The sequence below is a fragment of the Ursus maritimus genome, unplaced genomic scaffold (assembly GCF_017311325.1).
Source record: "Ursus maritimus isolate PB19 unplaced genomic scaffold, ASM1731132v1 scaffold_13, whole genome shotgun sequence".
Taxonomy (NCBI): Eukaryota; Metazoa; Chordata; class Mammalia; order Carnivora; family Ursidae; genus Ursus; species Ursus maritimus.
This window is the reverse complement of record NW_024423675.1, coordinates 60,248,481-60,274,788: the sequence shown is the minus strand read 5'-3', so window position 1 is coordinate 60,274,788 and position 26,308 is coordinate 60,248,481. Positions and strand designations below refer to the sequence as shown.

Sequence of the window (26,308 nt, the reverse complement as noted above, 5' to 3'; positions counted from 1 at the left end):
AAGATGAAGATATTTCATTTCTGTCTCTAAATATAAATACACCAATACAAAGAGGAGGGAGAAATGAAAACAAAAAGTAAAAACAAGAAAATGTATCACAGCGCTGGCGAACGTCTAACGCACGCATTCTGGTTCTCCAATGCTTGTTTACGCTGAACGACCAGGGCTGGGGTTCTTTACCTTCTAACTATAGACTGCTGTCGTGCGGAGCCCAGTAATGTGCAAACAAAGGGAGGATCCATGTGGCTACTTACCACAGAAAATCTCCATCCTGCTTTTCAAAGGAACGCAGGAAGGAAAAGCCCCGCTGAGCTAGGGGTGTGCCAGGGCCGACACGGTGCCAGCGTGCATCACAGTAGTTGTTCCCATGACACTCACAATGTTTGTGAGGCAGCAGGACAGGAGGGCAAATTTGCAGTGGGTGGAGAAACGGTTTAATGGGCAAGAAACAGATTCAGCCATTCGGGATGCTTTCCTGGGCTTTTGTTTATCTACCTCGGTGATAGTTCTCATTAGCTGTCAATTTCATTTACCAGGACAGAGATGGAGAAAAAGGATTGCTCTTTTTTCCACGAACCCTGGGAGGCAACAGTAGGAAGAAGCCCCTACAACAGTTTGGCTTTACCTCATCGCGGCTATCGGCTACACACCAGCTGCGCGCTTAACAATGACGTGCCAGAGAGACAATGATTGAAAAGAGTCAATGTGTGACACACGGAGCGGCAGTAGCAAGCTACAGCAGCAGGTAACGGGAGAGAAGTGAGGTCAGAAGAAACAAGTTAGTGCTGGGAACGAGAGGAAGGAGGGGGGGAAGAACGCACAAGATTACAGACAGAAAAATAAACGGGGGGGGGTGGTGGAAATTCCACACAGATGTTCCCAAAGCAGCAGTTGGAGTCTCCTGCCCTGGGCGGGACACCAGGCGATCGCCACCTGGTATCTGTACGTCACCAGGACAGACTCAGAAGCAAATGGCAGTAGCCTGCACAACAGCTTAGGACCTGACGGATGGAATCACAAAACTTCAACATGAGGACTAGGGATGGGAAAAGGAGAAGGTGAGACTACTAAACGGGCCTAATTATTCTCTAAGGGAAGGTATCTTTGTATTTGGTTAAATAAAAAAAGATCAGTCAACTTTATGACCATCTTTAAAACATCATTCTATTACCTATGACCAAGTTCACATAAATACATTAAAAAAAGAAAAACAAACAAACAAACAAGGGCATAGAGGCTAGGTGGAGGCAAAGAGAAGACCAAATTTTTTTTCAATAAAACCTGCATGATTTTTAACAAATCCTCTTCAGATAACAACATCTAAGGTTGATGATGAGGATCTATCAAAAACCGATGTTTGAACGTCTCTTGGCTTAGCTTTGGGAACAGAGGAGGAGAAACAGGTATTATCTAGACGCAAGCCACGGAGGATGACCACCAAGAGGTCCGGGGCAAGCATGCGGATAGATGTGTGGCTCCTCTGTATGAATTAAAAAAGGGCGCCCCTTCCCACAGGAGAGCAGCCTGAATTTCACTCTCATTTACCCCTCCGGCCCATGTCCTTGTCCAGTGAGCAACCTGCTCGACTGCACCTGGCCACGAAGAGGATGGTACTGGTCAGTTAGCTGATGCTGTCTCGACACATGCAGAAGTGTGAGAAGTAACCCTGGATTTTAAACTACCTCTACTGTAAAAGTTTATGTTAAGACTGCCTGCCCATCACATCACAACAACAATTTGCCCATGGTCTAAATGAAGCAAGGGTAGATTCTTCCCCTTGTCTTCTGGTCTCCCCTTGGCCTTCTCAGACCCAAGAAGATCAACCACTAACCTATCCTTTCTGTTTCAAGTTAGAAGAAACATGGATTCAACTTCGTGAAGATACAGTATGCTTTCACGGCTCGCTCGAAGGCAGTCCTGCTGAGTGACCTCAGTAAACACAGCAAATCACCACTGGAAACCGCATGTGCGTCTTCTGAACTGCGCAAGAGCAGCACTGGAGTAAGGTCAGAAGACCCGCTGCCAACACCACCGGCGCTGCTCGGGGCAGGACTCGGGGGCAAGCCTCCAGGTCTCAGGTAACGATACCGTAACCTCCACGGCGGTTAACACGCACCGAGGGCGGACCCTGTGTCTGCTTCCTGTGCAGCAACACATTTCAACTTCACAGGAACGCGAAGAGACACGGTTATCATCTTTACAGATGCAGAAACTGAGGCACGGAGAGCCTTGGAGGCCTGTCCAAGGTTACACGACAAGGAAGCGCCAGTACACTGCGGAGGTGAGATCAGATGATTATGAAAGTCCATCCCGCTGAAATGTTATTCGTGATTCCACCCTGGAGAAAAGTGAACAGGTGCCGAAACTGCTGAGCAGAGTCCCCGGGAGGTCATTCCTCTTAGCATAACACGAAGATGAGAGACACGTTCCGTGTGCCCTGCTGTGTACAATTCCGGGACTCGTAGCTTCGCGCTCAGCACACACGGTTACAGATCTATTTGGAGAGCTTTCCTCCCCCCAGAAGTGGAACTTCCGCTGCGTCGTCTCTTGCCTGTGCCGGGCGGGTGCAGAGGAGCTGCCCGGAGTGTATGGTGAGATGAAAACGGAGGCCCTGGGCAGCTCGCATTTCTGACCCAAGTTTAAAAACAAACTGGACGCTTTAAACAACATTTCCAAGAAATCTGAGAGCTTTCTACTAAAAACTTACTTTCCCAGGAAGCGGACAGAGAGAATCGTATACAGGCCCCGACCTGCAGTGACTGTAAGGAACGGGCCTCGTTTGAGATGGGGTCATCAGAAGCGTCACCCGCTGACCAACCTAACCCTGCGTGCGACAGGACGAAGAGCAGACCCTGAAGCCAGTGCCGCCTGCGAGCTATCCTGCGCAAAGTGCTATCGTGTGTCCCACGGGAGCGCTTTTCTTGGGGCATGTGTTCTACAGCACATCAAACCCAAACAGTGAGCAAGAAGCTTCCCAGTCCCCGTCGGCAAGGTGAACGTATGTATGCAAACCAGCAGACCGTGAATCACCCATGTCAGGAATTTCCAATGAAAAACTACAATATCTTTATACCTCAGCAAAGTTTTCATTGAAGTAACTAAGAAAAGCCCTTTTGATCCACTTTAGAGAGCAATATCCTACACGTGACTTGCCAGTGTTTAGGCAGGTGATGCTTCAAAAACCATCTCCCAACCAAAAACCGTCTAAGGAATTCTGAAATAGAGACTATTCAGAGCTTTAAAAACGTTAAAAAGAGATAAATCCAGGTTTTACTACAATCTCTGTGAGGACAAACGTATTTTTGAAAGAAAGGTTAACATCAAATGCCTTCGTCAAAATGTGCTAACTTAATGCTGTTATTTAAAATACGGATGAATCTTAGAAACAGAATATTTAGTTAAAAAAATAAATTCTAGGAGACCATTTACAGGACGAATGGGTAACCACAGTTTCTGTTGTGCCAAGAACCTTCCTAGTTTATGCCTGTTGTCCCGTCATTATTAATAGCAACCCTTCCCTGCCCCCAAAGTGTCTCAGCTCGGCTGAAAAATGATATAGTCATTCTAAGTATGTTTCTATAAATATGTTTCTATAAAACTCAAAACTAAATAAAACTAATGATATATATACCCTATGAGTTTTTGTAATAATATTCTTCAGAAAACCCCAAAAAGAACCATTAAAACAGTATTCAGAGAGTATTTGAGGCAGGGGAGAGGAAGAAGCCTGAAGGGAGGAACACACAGGCAGACACAACGACACATCCCCCACTCCTGTAGCTGGACGGTGGGCTCACGAGCGTTCTTTGATCTTTGACAGTTACGTCTCACGATAGCACATTCTATACATTCCTATCTACGTGTCTTTATACATAAAACATTCCATCATGAGCATTTTTTAAATATAAAAGAAATAAAATGGTAAGAAGGGATAAAACTACTATCCATGCTTTCATCAAGAGAACAAAGTAAACTATCAGAAAAATTATCAGTGATTTAATATTAGTTCTAATAAGTTAGTAAGAGGCACTTTCTGGCAGCCACCTAGATCGTGTTAGCAAAAGTTACAAGGGAAAAAATTACATTTAGTTCGCTGATACAAGAAATGGGTGATGTTGACATGAGAAAGCTAGACGCGACAGACAAATAAAAAGACAAATAAGCCTACCTACACAACAAAGGAAGTAAAAGATACAGAAGCACTAAGACCACTGAAATACGAATGCAAGAGTTGAACTGGAGCATGAACTCCTCGTGTCAAAATCAGAAGGTCCGTTTCTTTCAGTAACAAGGACTCAATGTGTGCGGGCCAAGTAATATGCAGGTACACGAAACACGGGCTATAAAGTATCTGCCGGGGCATAAACTAAACAGAACACACAACCTAAGGCCAGTCCTTGCGCACAGTCTCACCTCGGGGCACGCACCTACAGAGAATCCTAGCCAACAGAATCATGACAAATATGCTGAGAATAAATAATTTTCTAGCATGAGGTAAATGTCCAAACCACAAAAATCAAAGTAACTGGTGATTTTACTGAGTGTCCACATTCATTAGTTGAGTATCTTTAGGAACTGGAACTCTCCAATGCTTTGGTGACAATTCACACAGTTATGCTTCTAACTTGTGGCTCCATCACCTGGTTTGTCAATAGTGAGAAGCAGTGGAATGCACGCTGCCCTTGATGAACACGAGGTCTACCTTTACGACAGAGTAAAATAATAATTACGGAGAAATGAATACCTGGAATACTTGCAGGAGAAATCGGGCCAGATCGTGACTGGTTGCTGCCCACAGGAGAGCCGACAGGAGAAGGCGATGGGCCCCCGGGGATGCTGGAGAGATGCGGGGATGCGTGCGGAGAGAAAGGTGACTGAGCCGGGTTGCTCTGATCCCCTTGGCTGCTCGTGGACCCCGACGCACTGACTGCTGAGCTCAGAGTTGCCTCCGTTCCTGTGGGGAGGTCATCGATGGAGCCAGACAGGTCCTGAGAAAGAAAGAAAGAAACACCATATATTTATGGAGTAACATATTTGGACCCATACCTGACCAAAAAACTATTTAAAACAATGCCTCTTTCATCAGAGATGGCTTTTCTAGATAATACGCAAAATTCAAAGCGTGGCCACTTGTTATTAGAAGACTTTCAGGAGGTCTCTCGTGAGTTGAACCCGAAGATGTTCTGGCCCCAAAAACTAAATAAAGCCATCTGACAGCTTTCCTTTAAGCTGCCAGCACCTAGTCCAACACACCTGTTCAAAGAGTCACAGAAACAGCACTTGAGTGGTGACTTACCATCTGAATGGAATGGTGGCTTCAACATGAAAACTACTGTTCTGGATCCTTCTACTTAGAGTCAACATTGAAGGACTGTTTGAATTTCAAACTATAATATTCTAATGGAACAGCAAATATTTATTTATTCGAGAGAGTGCGCTCGCAGGGCGAGGGGCAGAGAGAGAGGCAGAGAGAGAATCTCAAGCAGACTGCTCTGAGCACGGAGCCCGACGCTGGGCCTCATCTCACGATGCTGACATGAAACCAAGAGTCGGGCTCTCAACCGACTGAGCACCCAGGCGCCCCACAGAGCAGCAAAATTTTAACGAAACCTTGTGGTGAGAAATTCTTGCGTTCAAAGTAACTGCACGTGACTTTATAATAAAAGAGTGGTATGTATAGTTTTGTATGATATTGTGAAAATAAATCCCTCTGAGGTTATGTTGGCAGAAATGAGTCCTAATGTTACACCTTACTTTTTTGTACCAATTTTAAGCTAAACAATTTTTAGTGCCAACTAATTTGTTCAGAACACCCTGAAAGGCAGTTATTAAAACCACCGTTTGACACATACAGAAGCTGAAGCTCAGCTAGTCAGTTAACCGTTGAGGGCGACTCCACTGAGGACACAGCCATCTGCTAAAGGGGACGAAGGGAGGCCGAGGGAGGAGAAAGGAGAAAACAGGCTTCTGCACCCTGATCGGAATGAGAGGAGGAGAGACTTCAGTTTGGCCTTCCTCACTGCTGGGGCACCAGGGCCAGAATGGGTCACGGCCAGCAGGCAGGCGCTCAGTCAGCCAAGGGCTGGCCTGCGCTCCCAGGTCACTAAGGGTCTGCAGATCCAGGCAGGGCCCAGAGCCAGAGCGGGCTGGGCTCCAAGGCTGAGCTGCAGTATAATATTATTTGTCTTGATGACCTAGGACTAAATGCTGCAGAATGGGGTCAGAAATGCTGGCTGATGTTATTGTCTACAAAGCATATTCAATTCTAATTTATACCCTTGACTCATTCAACTTTATTAAGGTTTAATTTTACCTCACTGCTTACTACTGGGACTTGTAAAACTAGGGCTTGGAAAACTGGTGGAGGTAGAGGCTTCGGGTCTAAGGAATGAATCTACACCAGCAAATACAAAAGGGAGCAGGTAAAGCACAGCTGGTTACAGCTCTTCAGGGTCCCCCCAAACGTCACAGAGCAAACTCGGGATGAGGATCCCAGTTTCCTGGAAAGTTTGTTAACCATCTGCTACATCATATAATGAGCTTCTCCTTTTATTTAACTGTAAAATTGCCAATGATTAAAAAATACATTCTAAACAGCTACGAAAACCTCACATAAATGAATGTTACAGGAAAACAAAAAATTCTCATGCTAAGAATAACATCTACGTAGAGGGACCCTTCAACGTCACATAACCGTGCTTACAAATAACAAATATGATAGTAACAAGTAGAATGTGCAGATCACCACTAGATGAAGTACCATTAAATTTCCAAAATGAAATGGGGCAAATGGAATCATGTTTTCAGAATCCAGAGAAAAAAATATCTATAAACATTTCTACACAGGGCACACAAGTTGCATAATTTTGTACATATTCGCTGCTTGAACATTGCATTTGACTTGATCACTGGGTTCGACAACAGTTCGATTCAGACTTTTGGAACTGAGCACAGTTTTTGCGAAGCAGGGTTAGAAACACAGGAAGGTTATTAAGCAAGTGACATGCTACAAACAATGTAGAAAATATTCACACTTCAGAAATCAAGGCAATTATCTCAGTTTCTAGAAACAACACGGAAGCGAGTAGGCATACACGTGCACGCACACTGACTTGCAGAGAGAGAAAACAGGGCGAGTCCCGTAGGTCCCTCCCTCTCTCCCTCCCTCCCTCTCTCCCCAGGCTGACTGCTGACTTCTCACGTGCACAGCCTCAGAGCGAGGATGGGTGCAGGGGTGTGGAAGACTGGTTGGGGTCCTGGATAATTCTTTAAGTCCCTGCTCCCAAACCATTCCTTTCCTAACCTGATGTAACCAATTCACAGAAGTGCACAGGGACCCCCGGCAGCGCCCTTCAAAGCATAGTGAGCTCTGGCCGGGGGCTCAAACTGGACCCTACCTATTTTTGCTCTGCCCACCAGCCGAATGTTTTTAAATGACTGAAAAAAAAAACCAAGAGTAATGCTTCGTGATATATGAAAAATACTTGCAATTCAAATTTCAGTGTCTGTAACGTGTTACTGGAACAGTCCCGCCATTCCTTTAGGTATTGCCCACGGCTGCTTTGGGGCTACAACAGAGACTCCGACAGAGACCCTGTGGCCCGCAGACCCTAAAATATTTACTATGGGGTCCTGTCGGAAAAAGTGTGCAACCCCTGATTCAGAGAGCTGCGGTATTCCTGGTATGGCCTCTACTGCCTTCGCCTCCTCCTGGGGTAAAGAAGAGAGAGACGGGCCTCCATTGAACTACGTGGTGACACGCTGTCTGGCAGGAATCGTAGGAGCTTCACCAAGAATAGGGACTGACCACACACCTGCATCCACTGGGAAAACACGGAATGGGAGGCTAGAGAGAACTGTACCCTCTTTGAAGGTATCAGAATAACCCAGGGAGCCCCCAGTGAGGATGGAGGTGTAGAAACACTCTCTTAAAACCTAATGAATGTGTATCACTAATAAACATAGGGTCAATCAGACAAGAATCAGCTGGGGGGGGGAAGGATTTGATGCTTCTTTAGAGGAAAAGAAATTGGTAGATAACTAGACACAAAACCATTACCTTTTATTATACTACAAAAGACTTGACATAGATTCGATTTTTTAAAACATCATTATTTGAAGTTAAATCATCTTATGTAAATCTTTCTTCATAAAAAACAAAAACAAACTGTTACTTGGAAATTTGTAAAATTCTCCGCATGACCTATAAATTCCTTCCCTGTCCTCCCTTAAAATTCCAAGTTATGGTTGAACAAGCGACACGGATGGGTGTTAAGAAGGCTTCATTCAAGCTGCAAAAGCATGGAAAACATTTCTGTTATTCAACAAGCTGATCGAGGAAATACCAAGAGAAAAATATAAAAACGGTGGCCTTCTTAGTGTTCACATGTCATCAGAATTTCAGGGCTGACTAGACCTCAGCGTCACAGAAGAGTAATAAAAAGATATGATTTCTATATTACTATTATACATACACGTAACTTTTATATGTAAATTATGGAGAAATATTCCCGCCCTGCAGACACTTAGGGTATCCATATGCATAGCTATCTTAAAACATGTTAATAAAAGAAGTTCAACGGTGGTTTAAACATTCAGCCTAGTTAACAAAGAAGCTCTGTAACTAATACTCCTCTAGAGGACAATTTAGTCAGCAGGGCACCAACTCTATTCTTCTTTTATAAGTACTATCAGATCTATGATGCCTGGAAAGAACAGAGAGACCTTACTGCATCTCATTCTAACCAAGGCACCTTCAAGCTACACTGCTTCCATTTATCTTGCTGGAAAGCTGGCAGGTAAGGTAATTGCAGGGAGGACTCTTTTAAGGGGCTGGAGTCCCCCTGCCCCACAGCATTCCTGGCATCTTTCCTTTGTATTGATGGAGTGACGGGTGAGGCAATGACTTCACGGACTCGTGCACAGTAAATTCAGGATTTGGCAGGACAGCCCAAGTTGGTAAAATCTTGCTCTCAAGTTGGGTTTTCAGTACCTGACATCACTCAGGATATTAATACTTTCCAGCACACCAAAAATAATATAACTTCTACTGTCGATGGTTAATTTATTTTTAGAAAATCAATGCCTTAAAAAAGAAAGCTTGTTTTCTTTTAAAATTTAATTTAAATGAAGGTTCCCTGCAAAGACTTTCCTTCTGCAAACCATCATCTCTCCACCCTCTGCCCGTGTAAAATTTTCATTCTGATCCAAGTGACAAGTACAAGAGATCCCACTGCACCTGGAATGAAATGCCGCCGGGGAGCAGTACCAATCCTATCAAGACGCTGACAAGAGCAACACTTATGAATTAACACAGAGCACAAATATGTCCCTGATTCAATACAACGGGACAGGGTGGGGAGGGCGGTGACACAGGGATGGATATGGGAACATGCCATGGAGGAGGAGCATAGGAAGAATTTTTAGAGATGTACGTACGTGCAAAACAGACATACAACATTATAAATATTCTCTCTCATGTCCACCTGTTCTCCACGATCCTCCCTAAAAATATTGTTAGTATATTATGACTTACTACACCAAGAGGCATCTTTGGTTTTGGTGGAATTCAACTTATCTAGGAAGTTAGCTTCCTCAAGGATAAATTCCATCAGTGCTGGTGATGTCTTACTGTCTCAAAGACCTGGGAATAAGTCAGAAAATCTTACTCCCTTGTTTAATTAAATAAGTGGGTTTTTAAAAAAGCAGATCAACTCCAAAATACTCTAAGCTGTGGTCCTCAGCACAATTAGTTGGTAGCATTAGATCTGTCTCTGACAGAGCTGCGGAGCAGCGCACGCACTGGGCATCTCTGGCTCAGAAGCACCCCAAGAGAGCACGAGGATAAACACTGAATTAGAAACAGAGAAGATATTTCAATCAATGAGACTAGTTCAGGTCTCTTGTTCAAGGATTTTAATAGGATACAGTTAATGATTTCTCACTGTGACTTCCCATGGGTTTGACGCACAGGTTAAAATGCCAGTTCAATGGTCTTTTAAAAAGTCTCTCAGTCATCTTCAAAAGCAGGAATAGTGTCTCTTCTCCTTTTCACAATATTGAGTACGAAATTCAGGCATGCATTTTTTCTTTTTCTCTCTCCTACTAGAGCCTAACTTTCTTAAGGGCTGTGTGATTCCTTGTGCCACGTGTGGTGCTAAAGAAAGGATGGGTGTCACTGGTCACTGGTCACTGTCGCTGAATTTATATGCTCTGTGGTAAAATATAGCTGCAAACACCATACAAAGTAAGCTAGCACATGCAAGTCTTTCTAAATATTTACCATAAATGCTCTAGTGAAAACTACTGACTTCACTAATAAAATTTAGCAATGAATTCTCAGCCCTCTGTTTCCAATTAGCATCCCTGAGGCTAACCACCCCCAGCCTCATTAGATTGCTTAGTTCTTTAGAAACTGATACTTCACACACGGTGAAATCACTTCGTACCTTCCAACTTTATTTTAGAACTATTATTTTGGACATGTGAAACAAATACACCTTGAAATTGGTATTAGAATTGAGTCAATAATTGGACCGACATATACACAAAAGGAAAAACCTCACAGTGACTCTGTTCACTCTCTATGATGCTCGCAGGTTTCTTCTCAGCACAACAACCCACCAAAGTCCCTGCTGCTTTCATTTGTCTAGACAGCAAATGAGTTAAAAGCTTAGGCTTCCCGTCTAAATGAATAAAAAAATGCAAAGGCACAGAAAAACAGAACCCATGGAAAAAAAAATCCTTCAAAGCAGTAATTTTTAGGCTCTAAAAGCATCTTCTTTCCAAGTTATATATATCACTTTCTATTTAAACATGTCCAAATAACAAATATTTATCTCTTCATTGTATGTGACAATATATACAACACATAGCCTTAAGATGTACGAGGCCAACTGGGAAAAAAAAAAGTGTTTGATGTTAATTTAAACATAGTCACAAGCTCCACAAATGACAAACCCCTAGCCAAAGCCAAGGATAAATGCAAAGAAAATTCATGAGTCAAAATTCATTGTAATGATATAGCCAAGAACCGCTTTCCTTTTCTCAAGCCAAGATTCCATTATGGGTAACTCTCATTTTAATGGGACATTTATAGGGTAATCAACTAAACTGATACTTTACAAAAGCAGGATTCAGAGTTAAGCATAGTATCATGAGCAAAAATTGTTAACATGGTTATATTTCCTTTGATTTTTAAAAATCAGCACCTAAAATAGAAGCTAGCCCCAAAGGTCCTTGGGTTAGAACTCCTGATATGAAATGTGCTGCCATTCTAAATTTAGATGTGGTAAACAATATAACTATGAAATATGCATCATGTAAGGGAATTTTTTTCCACTGCAGAAGCCCCAAGGGGGTCCTAAATTATTCTCAGTTTTTTGAACTGGGCCCAGGGAGATTCTCTGTTCTTCCACTATTAACAACAGTCTCAAGATGTTATGTAGGCCAGGAAGAACAACAAACAGACCCTTTAACACAGTATGGGCAGACTTGAACCTAAAAATTATTTGGTAAGAAAATGTATTTATAGTTTTCTTTTTGCTGTATGGAATCTGGGATTCACTTTCATCTGGAAATAACATCATCCTGCTTGGTTACACTCCTAGGACTGTGCTCACAAATGATAATGATAATGAACATAATCATCATGATTTTTTAGGAACAACAACTGTTACTACCATTGATTTAGCATCTTCTAAATACCAGAGATATTATGTATATTTTCTTATATGATGAAACTATAGCATCTTATTAGCTCCAATCTCTTGTTCCTACCAAAATGTGTTTTAACTGATTTCATTGTCCAACATAGCCAAGAGCCTCCAGACCCTTCCCAACCACAAGCCAAAGCCCAAGTCCGTGCTGAAAACACTAACCAAGCCTCATGTGTGAATAGTCGCTGGCCCTTCATGATTCTGAGAACGGCATCTTGAAGAAGACACTTGTTAATACAAATGACAGACGCCCAGTGAAATTAAAACTACATAATAAAGTGAGGATAGTGAATAATTTGGGGAGAGATGTTATACTGTGGCCTGCCCTATCTAAGTTTTGCAGACGAAGCTGTGGGGTGGGTGGGTGCAAGGAGATGGGGGAAAGGGAGAAGGCAGTTTTTACATGTGAAGGACATCTGATATTTAAATGCTGGCCTGTACTGTGCTCCTGTACACTTAAGGGTCCCTTTCTCGTGGAGTCTCAATGAAAAGAGACAGCTAAGCAGATGAATTCTCAGGAAAGGAAGGAATTCTGTGATGGGGAGGTGTGTTAGTCAGACAGTAGAATACAGAACGGGTGTCCTCAACCTGCACACTTGGCCCAGGGGCTGCTGAGGCGGGTCCAGACCAGGAGCGAACGTGCGCCCTCCGGACGAGTGGTGGGCAGGAGACTGGAGGCAGAAAGAACAATGTGGAAAGGCAAGAGGTCTGGGAGGGATGCCATTGCAGGAGCAGAGAGGAGAAGGGCACCGGGAAGCTTGAAACAAAGGCTGAGTGAAGGGGATGAGGGCGGCTGAGAACCACCTCTGTCCGCGGACACCAGGCAACAGGGGCTTACACTTTTTAGGAGCCAGGGAGCCAACAGAGGTCCAACAGGTGACTTCTAACATTATCAGGGAAGGAAAAGGAATGGAAAGAAATGTTAAAACATTTTTAAAGGAAAAAAAATCATGTTTTCAATTGTTTATGAACAAAGAATGCTTCCGGAACATGATTAAAATTATAGGTACCACTGAGAAGAAACTTGTAAAAAGGTTTTTAAGGATCTATATACTTTAGCATTATACAAAATTTAACAAATGAAGGCAAGTGCCTCCATTTCTAGTATCCAGGTTAGTCAGGGGTGTGTTTCCTAGACTGCAGGGATCCCGGGAGTCTACACAGCCACCCCGCTCTGTTCAGTTCTACGTAAGAATCAATGGAGAAATTAGCTGAAATATATACACCTGACCCTTAAAACAGCACAGCAGTGTCTAAAGACGAATTCTGAGTAACATTTGGCTTTAACAGCGTCTATGTCTTACATATCCTACTCCAAAACCATTGGTGACAGGACCTGAGACACGTAGTTACAAAGGGGGAGATTCAGCTAGTTACACGTGGGAGGGGGGACGCCGGTTTATGGGTTTGTGCTTTACAAATATCAATGTCAGGTAAGAGACTGTAACGTATGAATGACCCACGTGCTTTGAAAGCAAACTGACAAACTAACAAGATCTGTAAACATGTAAGATTTAGAGTTTGTCTACTGATACCAGTTTTTATTGCTGAAAGCATATCATAAATCTTTATAACAGAAAAGCAATCAACACCACCTTTTGCATCTCTCATGGTAAAAAACTACTGTTTATCTTAGAAGTACAATGCTTAGCACGTCGAAATTCTGAAAATAAAACTTAAAAACAAAAAGGCATGAACCCTCAGGAGACATTTATTTCTTCAGTACATAGCAATGAAATACTTTAAAATAGTAAGACCTATAGGAACTGCAAATAAAGTAGCTACTTGAAAAAACCAGAAAAACACACAACTCACAGATTGTACTGAGTCTACATGGAATAAAGGGAAGTTTTACTTATATAACGATACTAAAACTTAGTTATTTTGACATTTTCCCTATTTGCATGAACCATATGAATACACCTACCTGTTCTAATCCCCCCCCCCCGGATTTTTAACAACTTTTTATTTTGGAATGACTTGAGATTTATACGGAAGTGGTGGAGCGTTGAGCCTTCTTATGCACCCTCCGCCCAGGCTCCCCCACGTCAACACTGTACGTAACCGAGGCACATTTATGCTTCGGTTTGTGTGTGTTTGGTGTTTTCTCATGATGAGGCTGAGGTTATAAATTCTGGGGAAGAATATCACAGGCGTGAAGTGTCCTTTACGAGGCATCCTATCAGTGTATGGCAGAAACGTGACATATGAGAGGTGATGTCAACTCTGACGACTTGGTTAAGGTGGCGTCTGCCAGATTTCTCCAGAGTCACGTTGGTCTTCCCCTTTCAATAGCCTGTTCCTGAGAAGGGAGTCACTAAGTCCAGCCCATACCCAAAGGAGGGGAATTAAGCTCTATCTCCTAGGAGAGGGTGAGTATCAAAGAATTTGTGGGTGTATGTTAAAACTGCACAGAATAAGTTAATGTTCGCGGGAATGTATCTGAAGCGAGTATCCTGTTTCTCCTTAAAGTTCTGCCCACTATTTTAGCATTTATCAGTGGACCCTGCCTGCAGCAAGGTGTTCTAATGTTCATTTTCTATTTCTTTCGTTCCTTCTACATTTATTGTTTGGAATTCTTCTGTAAGGAAGGACCGTCCTGTCTCCATTTATTTTTGCATGGCCAAGGCAGCTATTTCTCTTATACACGTCTTTTGGTGTAACTGAAGTTCCTTTATAAGATGATCAGGTGATACGCTTATCAACAATAAATGAAAAAAAAAATAAATGAAATAATACTTCCACCTGAGGTTTCATAATTAAAAAACATTGGCAAGATAAAAATACGCACTTTATGCTTTTCCAGACACAGCTAGTAGGAATACAAATTAGTATAACCACTTTGGACAACGATTTGTAAGCACGCTGAAAGCTGAAGGTGCATCTATCTAAGGACCCGGGCAGTCCACTAGTAAGCGTGTACTCTGGCAGATGTACACAAGGAGATATATACACGCATAGAAACATCGGTTCAGTGTTGTAACAACAAAAACTGGAGACAAACTAGTTCTCCAGCAATATGACTTCAAGATGTGTTCAGAAAATGGGATACTACACAGCAGTGAGATCGAATGAGCTAGAGTTAAAAATATTAGTATGAATCTCACAAACAATGTTGATAGAAAGCGGCCCAAAAAACCCAACGCGGTAATAGGTCCTCAACAGAGGACAACAGAGGAGACAAGGCAACAGAGTGGTGACCCAGCAACACGGTGGTGAAACTGCGGAGTCCAGAGCAGTAGCAGTCCGCAAAGACCAGAAGAGCCAACGAGAGCGGGGAGGAGCACTGCTGGGTCAGAAGGGAAATGGGAAGAGAAAGGAGAGAAGGCAGAACAACGCTGGGGTCCTCCCCCCCTTCACGATAGCTGACACGCTACCATGGACGGCACGTACAGCCCACGCAAGCTGGTCTAACCTGGAAGGAAGCTTCGCACTCTGCTCGGGGGAGCCGAGCTTCCCTCCAAGAGCCGTCCGTCCCCATCCTGGTCAGGCCGCTCTGCCGCCGACACCAGCACGGGCTGAACAGCGGCTTCCCCTGCGACGCCAAGCCGTATCTGTCCCCTGCAGAATTCTGAGGGTGGGCTTTAATGAACTCTTAGCACGTGCCACCGTGGAAACTCTGGTGTGAGAGGACCCAACATCGAACCCCGGCTTTGCCACTTACTAAGTGACCGGGTGACATACGTAACCTTTGCGTGCTTTGCTCATCTATAAATTAGGGAAAATCCTAGTGCCCGCCTACGAGCGTTGTTGTGAGAATTCAAGGAAAATTGTAGGTAAATGGACGGGTGCAGCAGGAGCCCAGGAAGGGCGAGCTAGGTGACTGCGAGCCACAGGGAGAGGCGTGGGGCAGAGACTGAACTGTGTGCATCGGGGTCCAGGGCAAGGGAGCAGTGAGGTCACGGGGAGCGGCTGACAGAATGAGTGAGGGGGGAAGGCACTCCTCCCCCATCTTCCTCATGCCAGTGGGTAACGACAAGGGCTCTGCAGCCCTAAAACCAAATCCAGTGAGAAGTAGGAACTGAAAGAGAAGGGAAAATCTGTACGGAAGAGGCAGTTCTTTTCATTTCTCAGGTGCCCTTACTGGATCAATCATTCGCAAGCTCTTTATTGAGTAAGACAAGGACCGCCTGCACTCTGCATGAAGACAGACTTTCTGTGATATTTCTATCAATGGAGTTATAACAAATATTCTAGTACTGGACAGTGACTCACAGGAGAATGATAAGAAAAAAAAAAACCATAATGACTCACTATTAAGAATCACAAATAATACAATGTTAGCACAGAGAGACGACCCTGCTTTGGGAGAAAGTACTGGATGTAAGGGGGTCTGAAGCTGGGTGCCATCAGTGATCAGCCGTGGGCTAGACAACCTAATCTTTTATTCAGTTGTCAAGGGGGGATTATCATGTTTATTTTGTCCATGGGTCAATATAATGAATAAAGCAAATGATAAGGAAACTGTGAAGGACATCACCTTTAAAATAGAAGATGACTTCCTGATGCTAAGTTATGTATTAGACACAGGATTCGAATCCTGTTTTAAAGAATAAGTTAAAAACAGAATTAACGATGCAAAAAATACTGAGGCCACATCAGCTCAAATTCCAATTTCCTTCTTTGAATGATTATCTCTTCTTCAAACACTTATGCTAAAATATCTACAAACGAATTATTTCTTCAGTATTTACAGATACATTAAAATTATCTCATTAAAAATAGAACTAGTCTAATGGCTTCAAATAAAACTGAAATTTTTGTATTTTCAGAGATTATTTTTAAGACTTCTGAGTTAATTTAGGAAAAAAGTACAGAATCCAGATTTTTTTTAACAAGATTAGCTGGATTATATTATAAATGGAAAGGTTTTGTGAGGACTACTTTTATATTTTACAATGAAATACAACAGATTCAGTAGTACCTCTCTCAAAAGCCAAACTTAAAAACATGAATTTTCCTTATTTTCAGTTATGATTCACAGACTCACTTAGATAAGAGGTTTCCAAAATGAGTCCTTTTCCATCTGTGTACAGGGGCAGCCGGTCACTTAACACCTCAAGTGCTGGCAATCAAGTGCAATTTTACATGATAATTTTTCCTGAGAGCACGTAACCATTTTATAACCTATTACTTCACACACTGCCTCTCAAGAGGAGGTGGCCATAAACCTACTCGGGGTTTCAGGCAGAAACCTGCAAATACCAATAATGATGATGGTGATACTCCTACTTCTACTAATGTCATCATCAATAAGGGCCTGAATTAGGTCCGCAAGGCCAGCATGGTGCCCCCTCAAACACGTGACCTCTCAGCAGAGCCATTTACGGGCCATGCAACGGTATTACTGAGCCTCACACTTAGGGTAATTATCCTGTCACTTGGAACACATTTCAGGGCCCACGAGGAGAAGAAAGAGTTTTCTCTGATGGGCACTGGAGTCCCCTACTAGCAGCCTCAAAGCCAGCATAAACAGATTAAGACACAGGATTCTGAAAGGCGGAAGGATAAAATTCACATGCCCTTTGCTTTCTAAACGTCCCAATAGGGAAGGGACGTCAGTAACCTGATGTGCAAGCCCATCACATTGCCTAATTCCTCTCTGATCCCAGTAAATCATAAGTTTTGAAATAAAATTGGACTTAAAACTCTAGTCATCAATCTGTAGATCCCTGGAAAGTGCCAGAAAGTCTTATAAATCTCTACATCGTATTCCCCACCTCTAATGAAACTTGCTTTTTAAAGGCATGCATTTGATGTTAGTTGGTTGGGTTTTTTTTGTTTTTGTTTTTAACCTTCATATTGCATCATACAGCGATCTTTACGAATGCGGGCCATGGTGGTTACAAAGAAACTGGGCTCTGGAACCACACAGATGACCCCGACCCAGCCCCTCTTTCCCAAATTCCAAGGACTCTGGCACATAACTGGGCCCCACAAGCTTCCACCCCTCATCTGTAGGTAGTGTGGGGGATGATAAAAGTAACGGCCTCAGGGTGTTGATGGGTGAGTCAAGCGAGTTCTATATACATAAAGCACCAAGCATGATGCCGACCCCAGGGAAGTGCTCATTAAATATTTACTGGAATGTGGGTTTACAGTAATAACGGAGCAGGCAAAATCATGAATTCTGGAGTAAGAGCAGTCTGAAATCAAGTCCTGGCCCCATCACTTCTTGGACCCAATCTTGGGCAAGTTCTTTAACCTCACTGAGCCTCAGATTCACCATCCAAAAAATAGGGAAAATTATAACTTATGCTATAGTGACAATTAGATATAATCATAAGAAGTATTAAGCATATGTTCAATAACCAGTTGCCATGTATATAAATGCTTACATACTATATAAACATACATACATTTGGGATACACGGTTTGTTTTTTTTTAACACTCGTTGTAATCTAAATCCCATTCTGAGACCAGGATAAAGAACTTGCAAATGACTTCTAGAAAATCATCTCACTTATAAAATAGGATGAGTAAATAGTGGCATGAATGCATCCTTCCATTCTTTATAACAAATATTTACCAGATAATTATGTGTCAGGCAAATAGTTATGTTAACAATCAATATCATATTAAGTAAATAGTCTTTGGCACTTTAAAATGTAGTGTTACCAATGATAAAAACCGCATGCCAAAAAGGGATTGGAAAAGGTAATCAGGCCAGGCTGTGAAGCTGTGGTTCAGTTCTTTGCTCCAGCACTTTCTAGTGGTGTAGACCAGGCAAGTGGATTAACCTCCCCAAGCCTCAGTTTTACCACCTCTAAAATGGATCTCTGTCTCAAAGATATGGAGAGAATTAAGCTTAACAAAGAATCTATTTAATAAGTATTAGCCATCATGATTTTTACTACATTACATAGTGTAGGGATAAATTTAAAAAGAAATAACAAAAAAACTGGATGTTAAAATGGCAAAAAAGTTAGAAGCCACCTGTCAATTTAGTAGTGGGTTATTTAAAATGTATAGTAATTATTGAAAATAGATATTAAAAGTATAATTTTTATTGAAAAGACTACTGAGTGAAAATCAGGTAACAGCAGAAAACAGGATCTACTTGATGTAAAATATATAAAATATTATATGAATATATATGCACCTAGGTGTCCATATAAGAAATACTTGTGGGCCTTTTTTTTTTTTTTTTTTTAAAGATTTTATTTATTTATTTGACAGAGATAGAGACAGCCAGCGAGAGAGGGAACACAGGCAGGGGGAGCGGGAGAGGAAGAAGCAGGCTCCCAGCGGAGGAGCCCGATGTGGGACTCGATTCCGGAACGCCGGGATCACGCCCTGAGCCGAAGGCAGACGCCTTAACGACTGCGCTACCCAGGCGCCCCCATTGTGGGCCTTTTTTAATGCCTAAGAAGTATCAGCTGATGCTCAGTAAAATGTTAACGGTGGTTATTCTAGGTGGTCAGGTCTGAAAGAGTTTCTTCTTTCTTCTTTGTACTTGAGCAGATATCACTTTAAAAAAATGCTGAAGCTTTTTTTTTTTGCAAAAGAAACAAAACAAAACGGGACCCCGGAGATTTGAACAGTCTCTCACACAGAGCCACAGCAATAATGAACAGAGTATTAATTTATGCCCACTCTAAGGCAAATGACACATGAACTTTAAAAAAAGCCCATTCAAAAAATGGGTAACAGCTGAATAGTAGTAGCATGAAATTATATTACTATTTTCAGAAGAGATGTGAAAACAACACAAATGTATATGGTAAGGAGATGAAAGACAAAGTTGGACAAATTATGCTCATATGCATAGTTTTCACGTTATCAGGCTCAGATATTTTTAAAGAAATTATTTATTTATTTATTTATGAAAGAGAAAGCAAGCGTGTGTGTGAGCGGGGAAGGAGCAGAGGGAGAGGGACAAGCAGACTCTGTGCTGAATGTAGAGCCTGACATGGGGCTCCATCTCACAACCCTGAGATCATGACCTGAGCTGAAATCAACAGTCCAATGCTCAACTGACTGAGCCACCCAGGCGCCCCCTATCAGGCTAAGATTTTAATAGAACTTTCCTCATGGTCTCCATTAGCAAGTGTGTACATAGTTGAGTAAGATGGCTGAAGAAACCTTTAAAAATCAGATAATAGGAAAGTAGAATAAAGCAAAAATATACAGATTGATTTTAATAGCGTGGCCTCTTGATACAGCAGGGCCCAGCCTAACAACTCAACCCTCTCAGCAAATACAGACACAGGCACTTCCAGTCAAATGGGTCCTACAGAGCTTATCCCCCCCCCCCAAACTGCCATCTTGAACCTGAAGATTCTCAGAGGAAAGAGAAGTCACGTGTCTCGACACTTTAAATAGACTATAAATAGCTATTTTGTCATTGTTGGCAACACTGAAGAAACAGGACCAATTACTAGGAACACTGAATACCATTGCTCCGGGCTCATGTATCTCCGACGCTCTACAGAACTCCGTACAGAAAACTCCCGTCAAGGGTCTCATTTTAAGAGTTACACGTTCTACATTATTGATTTTCTTTTACTTCCAAAGAAAATTACAATTTTTAACACATTTCTCTCTGTGAATTGATGCTTTTAAATTTCCTACTTCATTTGAAAATTGTGGAAGAAAGCAGAGTAGAATAAACAGGCTCTTAAAGTATCCAAAAGGAGCTGAAGTAATAGCCAGAGTATTATAAAATCCTAACCTGAGGTAAATCTGTTCTACTGAGCTCACTTCAGCTCTCAGAATGAGGAACCACGAGATTGCCGAGACGCGCCATCCTGGTCCATTAGTTTGTAGAATGCGATAGGACTTCCCGGGACTTGTCCTTGCATAGAACAGACCTGTCTCTTCCTGCCTTCCGCGAGCCTGTCCTCTTCTGAATTTTCCTCCACGCTCAAGGAGGTACGACATTGTATTAAGGAAAAAAATATACTTTGGCTCTGAGAACAAATGCAATGTATATATTTAAAACCATGTATATAAAAATTGGTGCAAACTACTTATGAATTAAATAAAAGAGGAGTGAAGGAAAATGTAGAACTACAACAAGGCTCGCAATCTGTCAGGAGCTGAGCGAGTGCCAGTTTGTGGGCCTCGGGGCTCGGTAGGATTTCTCTGCACAGTGCCAAACTCCAACAATATTGTTATGGTTAGAAAGGAATTTCTCACAAGAGCTAACAAAGGCAGAAGGTCATAAATAAACCCAGCAGGATTGCCTTGTCAGTTCTCATTATTAGCGCTGCAGGCACTGGCTTTTCTATGGGCTTCTTACAGGTTCATTTAAGTGTAAGAGTTCCTCCTTGAAAATTCACAAACTCATAAATAAAATGGTTCCTAATCTAGCAAACAAAAATACTTGAAAAGTAAGTAAGAAAATAAGTAAGCAAGTAAATAAATAAAGGACAGAAGCACGGCCAAGGGCCGAGCTCAGCCCTGCATTTCCGAGAGCTGGAACACCGCAACTCCTGGCCTTAGCACCCCAGCAGTGACCATCAGGATGCTCTGCTTTCCCACCACAAACACAGTCTGCAGAATGCTATCTGGGCAGGAAATGAAGCTCAGCTCCTAAACTGATGCTGACATGTGTTATAAACTGAGGGAAGCGCAGCTGTGTGTGATCATTACTGCAATTATGAAGTGGCATTTAGTGTGAACTTTATTTTGCTGAAGTTTTTACCTAGTAACAAAAAAAAGGCGGTACAAGTCTATTAATGATAGGGAGGGATCTTGATTTTCCGCCATTAAAAAACAGGAATGCGCTAGTGGGTCTCTAAAGGTGGACACTGCCTGTTACCTAAGTCAGATCTACCTCTTGGAGCTCTTATCAGTGCCTCCGAATAGAAAAGAAGATTTAGTTCTGTAATATTTAAAAACTGAGATGCAAATCTCAATTCTTTCTCAATTTTGTATTTGTCTAGTCCAAGAAGAGCAGAGAACAACAAGCTTCCTATTATCCCAATACAGATATTAATTCAAAGGAGAAATGATCTGATCAGCTTGATTCCATTTACTAATAACTCAAAACAAGAATACACTTTCCTTCGACAAGAAAAATACATTTTACAGTGTCATCGATTTTCTTTAAAAAGGAAGAGAAACAAAATTGGTATTTTAAAGTAATATAGCTCATTATTCTTAAAAACAGACGAGAAACACATCAGAAAACACAACAGAAAGTAAAAATCCTCAGTACTGCCACAACGCAGAGCTAGCCCAATTCTAATAGTCTGCCATATCTCCTTCTAGTCCTTTTTCTTACGTAGAGCACAACAGCTGATCTTTAAGCTTGATGTATGCAAAACCAAGTTAGGTACCAAGTGACCTACTTGCCATCCTCTATCAAGAAAGTGAACCTTTTGTTTCCCAGATGGTTTTCAGTTTTATAATTTGTGCGTCTTTTTAATGTAATTGTAAATTAACAACATTATAAACAGCGTTCCACATCTCCTTTCAGCGACCGATGATGGTTTACGGAAGAACAATGCTGTTCTCACAGGCGGGGATGCTAGAATGCGGTTTTGTGTGGTCAGTCAGTCCAAGAAGCTGGGCGAGGAGCACGCACGTGCTACAAAGGAAGGTATATTTGCAGAATTGCTTTTCACTGGCTTGCAGCCTCTCATTACCCACCACTCATGATTATTAGTGTCAAGCTGATGTTGAATTCTTCTCAGAGAAAAGTCTCCGTGTTTGCTTTAGGTTCTGGCAATTGGTCTGTATTCTCAGCATTCAAACAGGATTGCCCTTGAAGAACCTAACACTACTGGTACAAGGGACGTGAATAAATGCTGAAAAGAGGGGAGCTGAAGTGTCTAAGAACGGTAAGAGGCTCAGACAGGCCTTACTTCACACTGGTGGGGAGAACCGGTTCTTTCTGAAACGGCAAGTAACTACATCAACTGTAGCCTAGACAGGAAATCCGTGCTGTTACATCTCCAGTATGCTGCAGATATCAGAGAGTGTTTTTCGGTCAGCAGCTTTATATCCAGGTAGCCCATGGTTGACAATGGTAGGCCAGAAAGATACTCAGGAACTTACTACTGAATATTCTGCCAACAGAAAGAAATAATAAACACAAGGTCCCTAAATTTGACATGTAAAAAAATAAAAGTTTTAGACTATTAGACTATTTTTAGACTTCAACAGCTAATTCATGCTAGTAGTAACCAAACTATACTTCATCAATTCTTAGAACTGTTTAACAGATGATAATGGGGCTCACATACAATACTTCAGGTAGAAACGTGCTAGAAGCATTAAAACATGGGGACAGCAATAATGTAATATACAGCATGGTGACTGTATCATATACTACGGTTAACAGCACTATTTCAAAGTTGCTAAGAGAGTAAATCTTAAAGCTTTCAGCACAAGAAAAATAATTGTGTAACAAATGTACATTGATAGAGATCAGATTTATTGGGATTATTTCAATATATATATAAATATTGAATCATTATGTTGGATACCTGAAACTAATATAATGTTATAAGTCACTTATAGCTAAGTAAATAAATATATATAAAACAACATGGGGAGAGCTTAGTTTGACTCCTTTGGAAGAGAAACACTTATGAGGAACTGTTAGGAAAGTACAGAGTTTTCAGAACTAAAAAAAAAAAAAAAAAAAAGCCACAGTAAACACTCACTCCAGTTCTTTGTTTTTAGAATGTGAAACTGAGGACCAGGGAGACTAAATTATCTACATCAAAACTAGGCCTGGGTTCTACAGACACAGACTACATTAGAATGCAGTTTTCTAGGTGTATTTATTATCAAAATATTACCACTGATATTGACAGCCTCACCCCAGAGCTGAAAGGACAGGGAGAGAGAAGGAGAGAGGGAGAGGGAGGAGGGAGGGGGGAGCAGAAAAGGACAGAGGGCGAGGGAGGAGGGAGGGGGAAGAGAGAAGGAGAGAGGGAGAGGGAGGAGGTGGAGAGAGAGGGGAAGAAGGGAGGAGGGGGGAGAGGGACAAAGGGAGAAGAGAACGCATGCATGTGCGCTGGTCACCAGAGCACCCCTAGACCTACTCAAGTGCATTTTCTAATAGCTATTATTTTACACTGTGTATTGAGGTACGTGCCTCTATCTCAAAATCCCATTTCATTTAGTAAATAAGGACATGACTCTGTAAGTGACAAAACCATGTAGCAGAGATGCCCCAATTTGTGTTAATAGCAGGATACAGTTTAACAGATCCTTTGGTGATTTAAAACAGACCTTTTCTTTTCTCATTTCTAGCCTTTGGTGTGTCTCACACAATGTTTTCTCTAGTTCTCCGATTTTTCAAACTTATAAATGTGTTCACTCCATCTCCTTGTGGGTGAGTCACAACAGCTGTCACGCGCAGGCCCATAAACAAGAGACCATAAAGTGGCACCACTGAGGACGGCCAACTCCCACAGCCACAGACAGAATCCACACATCCGCTTACCTCGTGACCTCAGCTGGGCAGGACGCCCGCTTCCAACACAGCAAAGGAATTCATGATTAAATTCAGAGGGAATCCAAACAGCAGTAAGGTAAATGTATTTTATCACTTAAACTGATAAAGGATCTGATTTTTTTCATTCTGTCTGATGACTGCCCACAGGATTCACGGAGGGAAACAGAAGAGGAGCAAACTGTGAAGGCAGACTGTTTTGTGAAATCATGATCCATGAAATATACCATCTGTGATCTAGCACAGTTCTCAACCTACAATGGATCCCTAGTGCAATTTGATACGATAAATAGTTTATTTTATAGAGTTCTGAATTCTGAAGTATGTGTAATTGTTTTAGGTCTTAAACATATGGGATACAGCTCAAACCGAATTTAAATTCCTGAGGACAGAGGAATTAACCAGCACCTATGGAAGAGCTGGTCAGGTGTAATGCATGGTGACATATCACAGGCCACAAAGGCAGGAAGAAAAAGAGGAATAAGGAGGGACAAAGAAAAGGGGAGAAGGGAACAGAAGCCAGAGAATATGAGAACGATATAAGATGCATGACAAACGTTAGAAGAGTTTCTGATGAGTGAATGGCTCAATGACTACATGTGGGAAATAAAGCAAGACAAGTAGACAAAACTTCTGGCAGATGTGACAAATAATATTATTAAAGATTTTTAACCTATCACTCCTGAGCTAAATAGTGTGGAAAATTCTACACATGCATTTAGGCCAGGGAGCACCTTTGTGAGAAGCAGGAAAAAGTGGCATTCCGGGCAGACGCGGCCCCGCAGAACCACGGTGCCCCTCTGTGGAAGAACACTGCACCCCTTTCTCAGCAGAGTGTCAGCCCCATCTGTTCCCGCCCACAGTGAGTCCTAGCTGCACAGTCATGGTGACCTCCTCCTGGCACCACAGCCGCCAACTACTTACCTAGTGAATGAGGAGCTGGTGACGCGAGGATTAGAAGCTAGGATTAGAAGCATGGTCTTTGTGGTCTGAACTTAGTTCACTTCTTTCTTCTGGTAATTACTAGCCACTCAGCCTTATATACATCACTCAGGCTCTCAGAGGCCTGAATTTCTTTACTGAGACACTAGTCTAAGTGGTTAAATAATATAAAAGAAAGCACTTGGAATAGTGCTTGGCAAATAGTGAGAGTATAGTAAATGATAGCTATTATCATTTTATCTTTTTATCCAAGCCATTTTGTCACTTAATCTTGACAGCAGTCTCATTAGGTAGGGTCAACCAAATGCATTTTATACATAAAAATATAGGCCATAGGTTCAGAGGGTGAGGTGGGCCACGATTCCAGTGTAGTTCTCGGATTTCGAAGCCCATGGTACGTCCACCACTCTGATCCTTGTTCTTCTCCTTCTTGTTACCGTTTCTACTCCCATGCCAAACAAAGGAAAAGACAAGAAAAAGCCAGAGTAAAAGAAAAAAATGGTACTCTACCAGTGTTTCCACAACATTCACTGTTTTTCTCGAATGAAAATCATTTAACAATCCCAATGAATCTTCTTTGTCTCCTAGCGAAAAAATTCTTAGTTTTGTTTTGATAAAAAAATGAAAAATTTCCCCACTGCAATTAGCTTCCAGATTTTCCTTTGGAACAGAAAGTAGCAAAATACCACCATCAGTATTTCAACAAGAGGACTAAATGCGATCTATTCTTTGGAAAAAGCACAATCCGGAATCCAGATACAAGCTACCTGTTAAAGACCGTAATAACATCATGCAAGCAGCATGGCGTTTGGGCCCCAAAATGTCATTAGAATTAAGACTCCCTTGATTTAGATATCTAATGGAAGATATTTTAAAACTAACATGCATTACTTGTCAGGACAAATATAAAATTTTGAGATTATATACTATCCACAGAAAATAGTAATTATGTAAGGAAGACCACCACAAACACCACTGAAAAGAACTGAACTATAACGTCCCTTCTGTTCTGGAATTCTTAGAAGCTAACTTTTGAGTATTGAATTCCAATGCAAAGGAAAGAATACTCTCTTCTGTGACATCGTCACTTCTAAAATTTCTTTTAACAGCTACATGACCGTGAAAACCAATGTTGATATACATTGCTTGAACGAGGTTTCTGTTTTCTTTGCACAAAACTTTTTAACATTTTTAACTGGAGGGATAAGATAATATAATACTACTAAATGAAGA

At 41.9% G+C, this 26,308-nt stretch overlaps 1 protein-coding gene across 1 annotated transcript in view; it reads right to left on the bottom strand.

Moving 5' to 3' along the window:
• Positions 1–26,308, bottom strand: part of ARID1B (AT-rich interaction domain 1B) — a 426,117-nt gene that overhangs the window by 121,637 nt on the left and 278,172 nt on the right. The window contains exon 6 of the mRNA XM_040627997.1: positions 4,745–4,988. Within this exon, the coding sequence (XP_040483931.1) occupies positions 4,745–4,988 (244 nt within the window). The remainder of the gene's footprint in view (positions 1–4,744; positions 4,989–26,308) is intronic.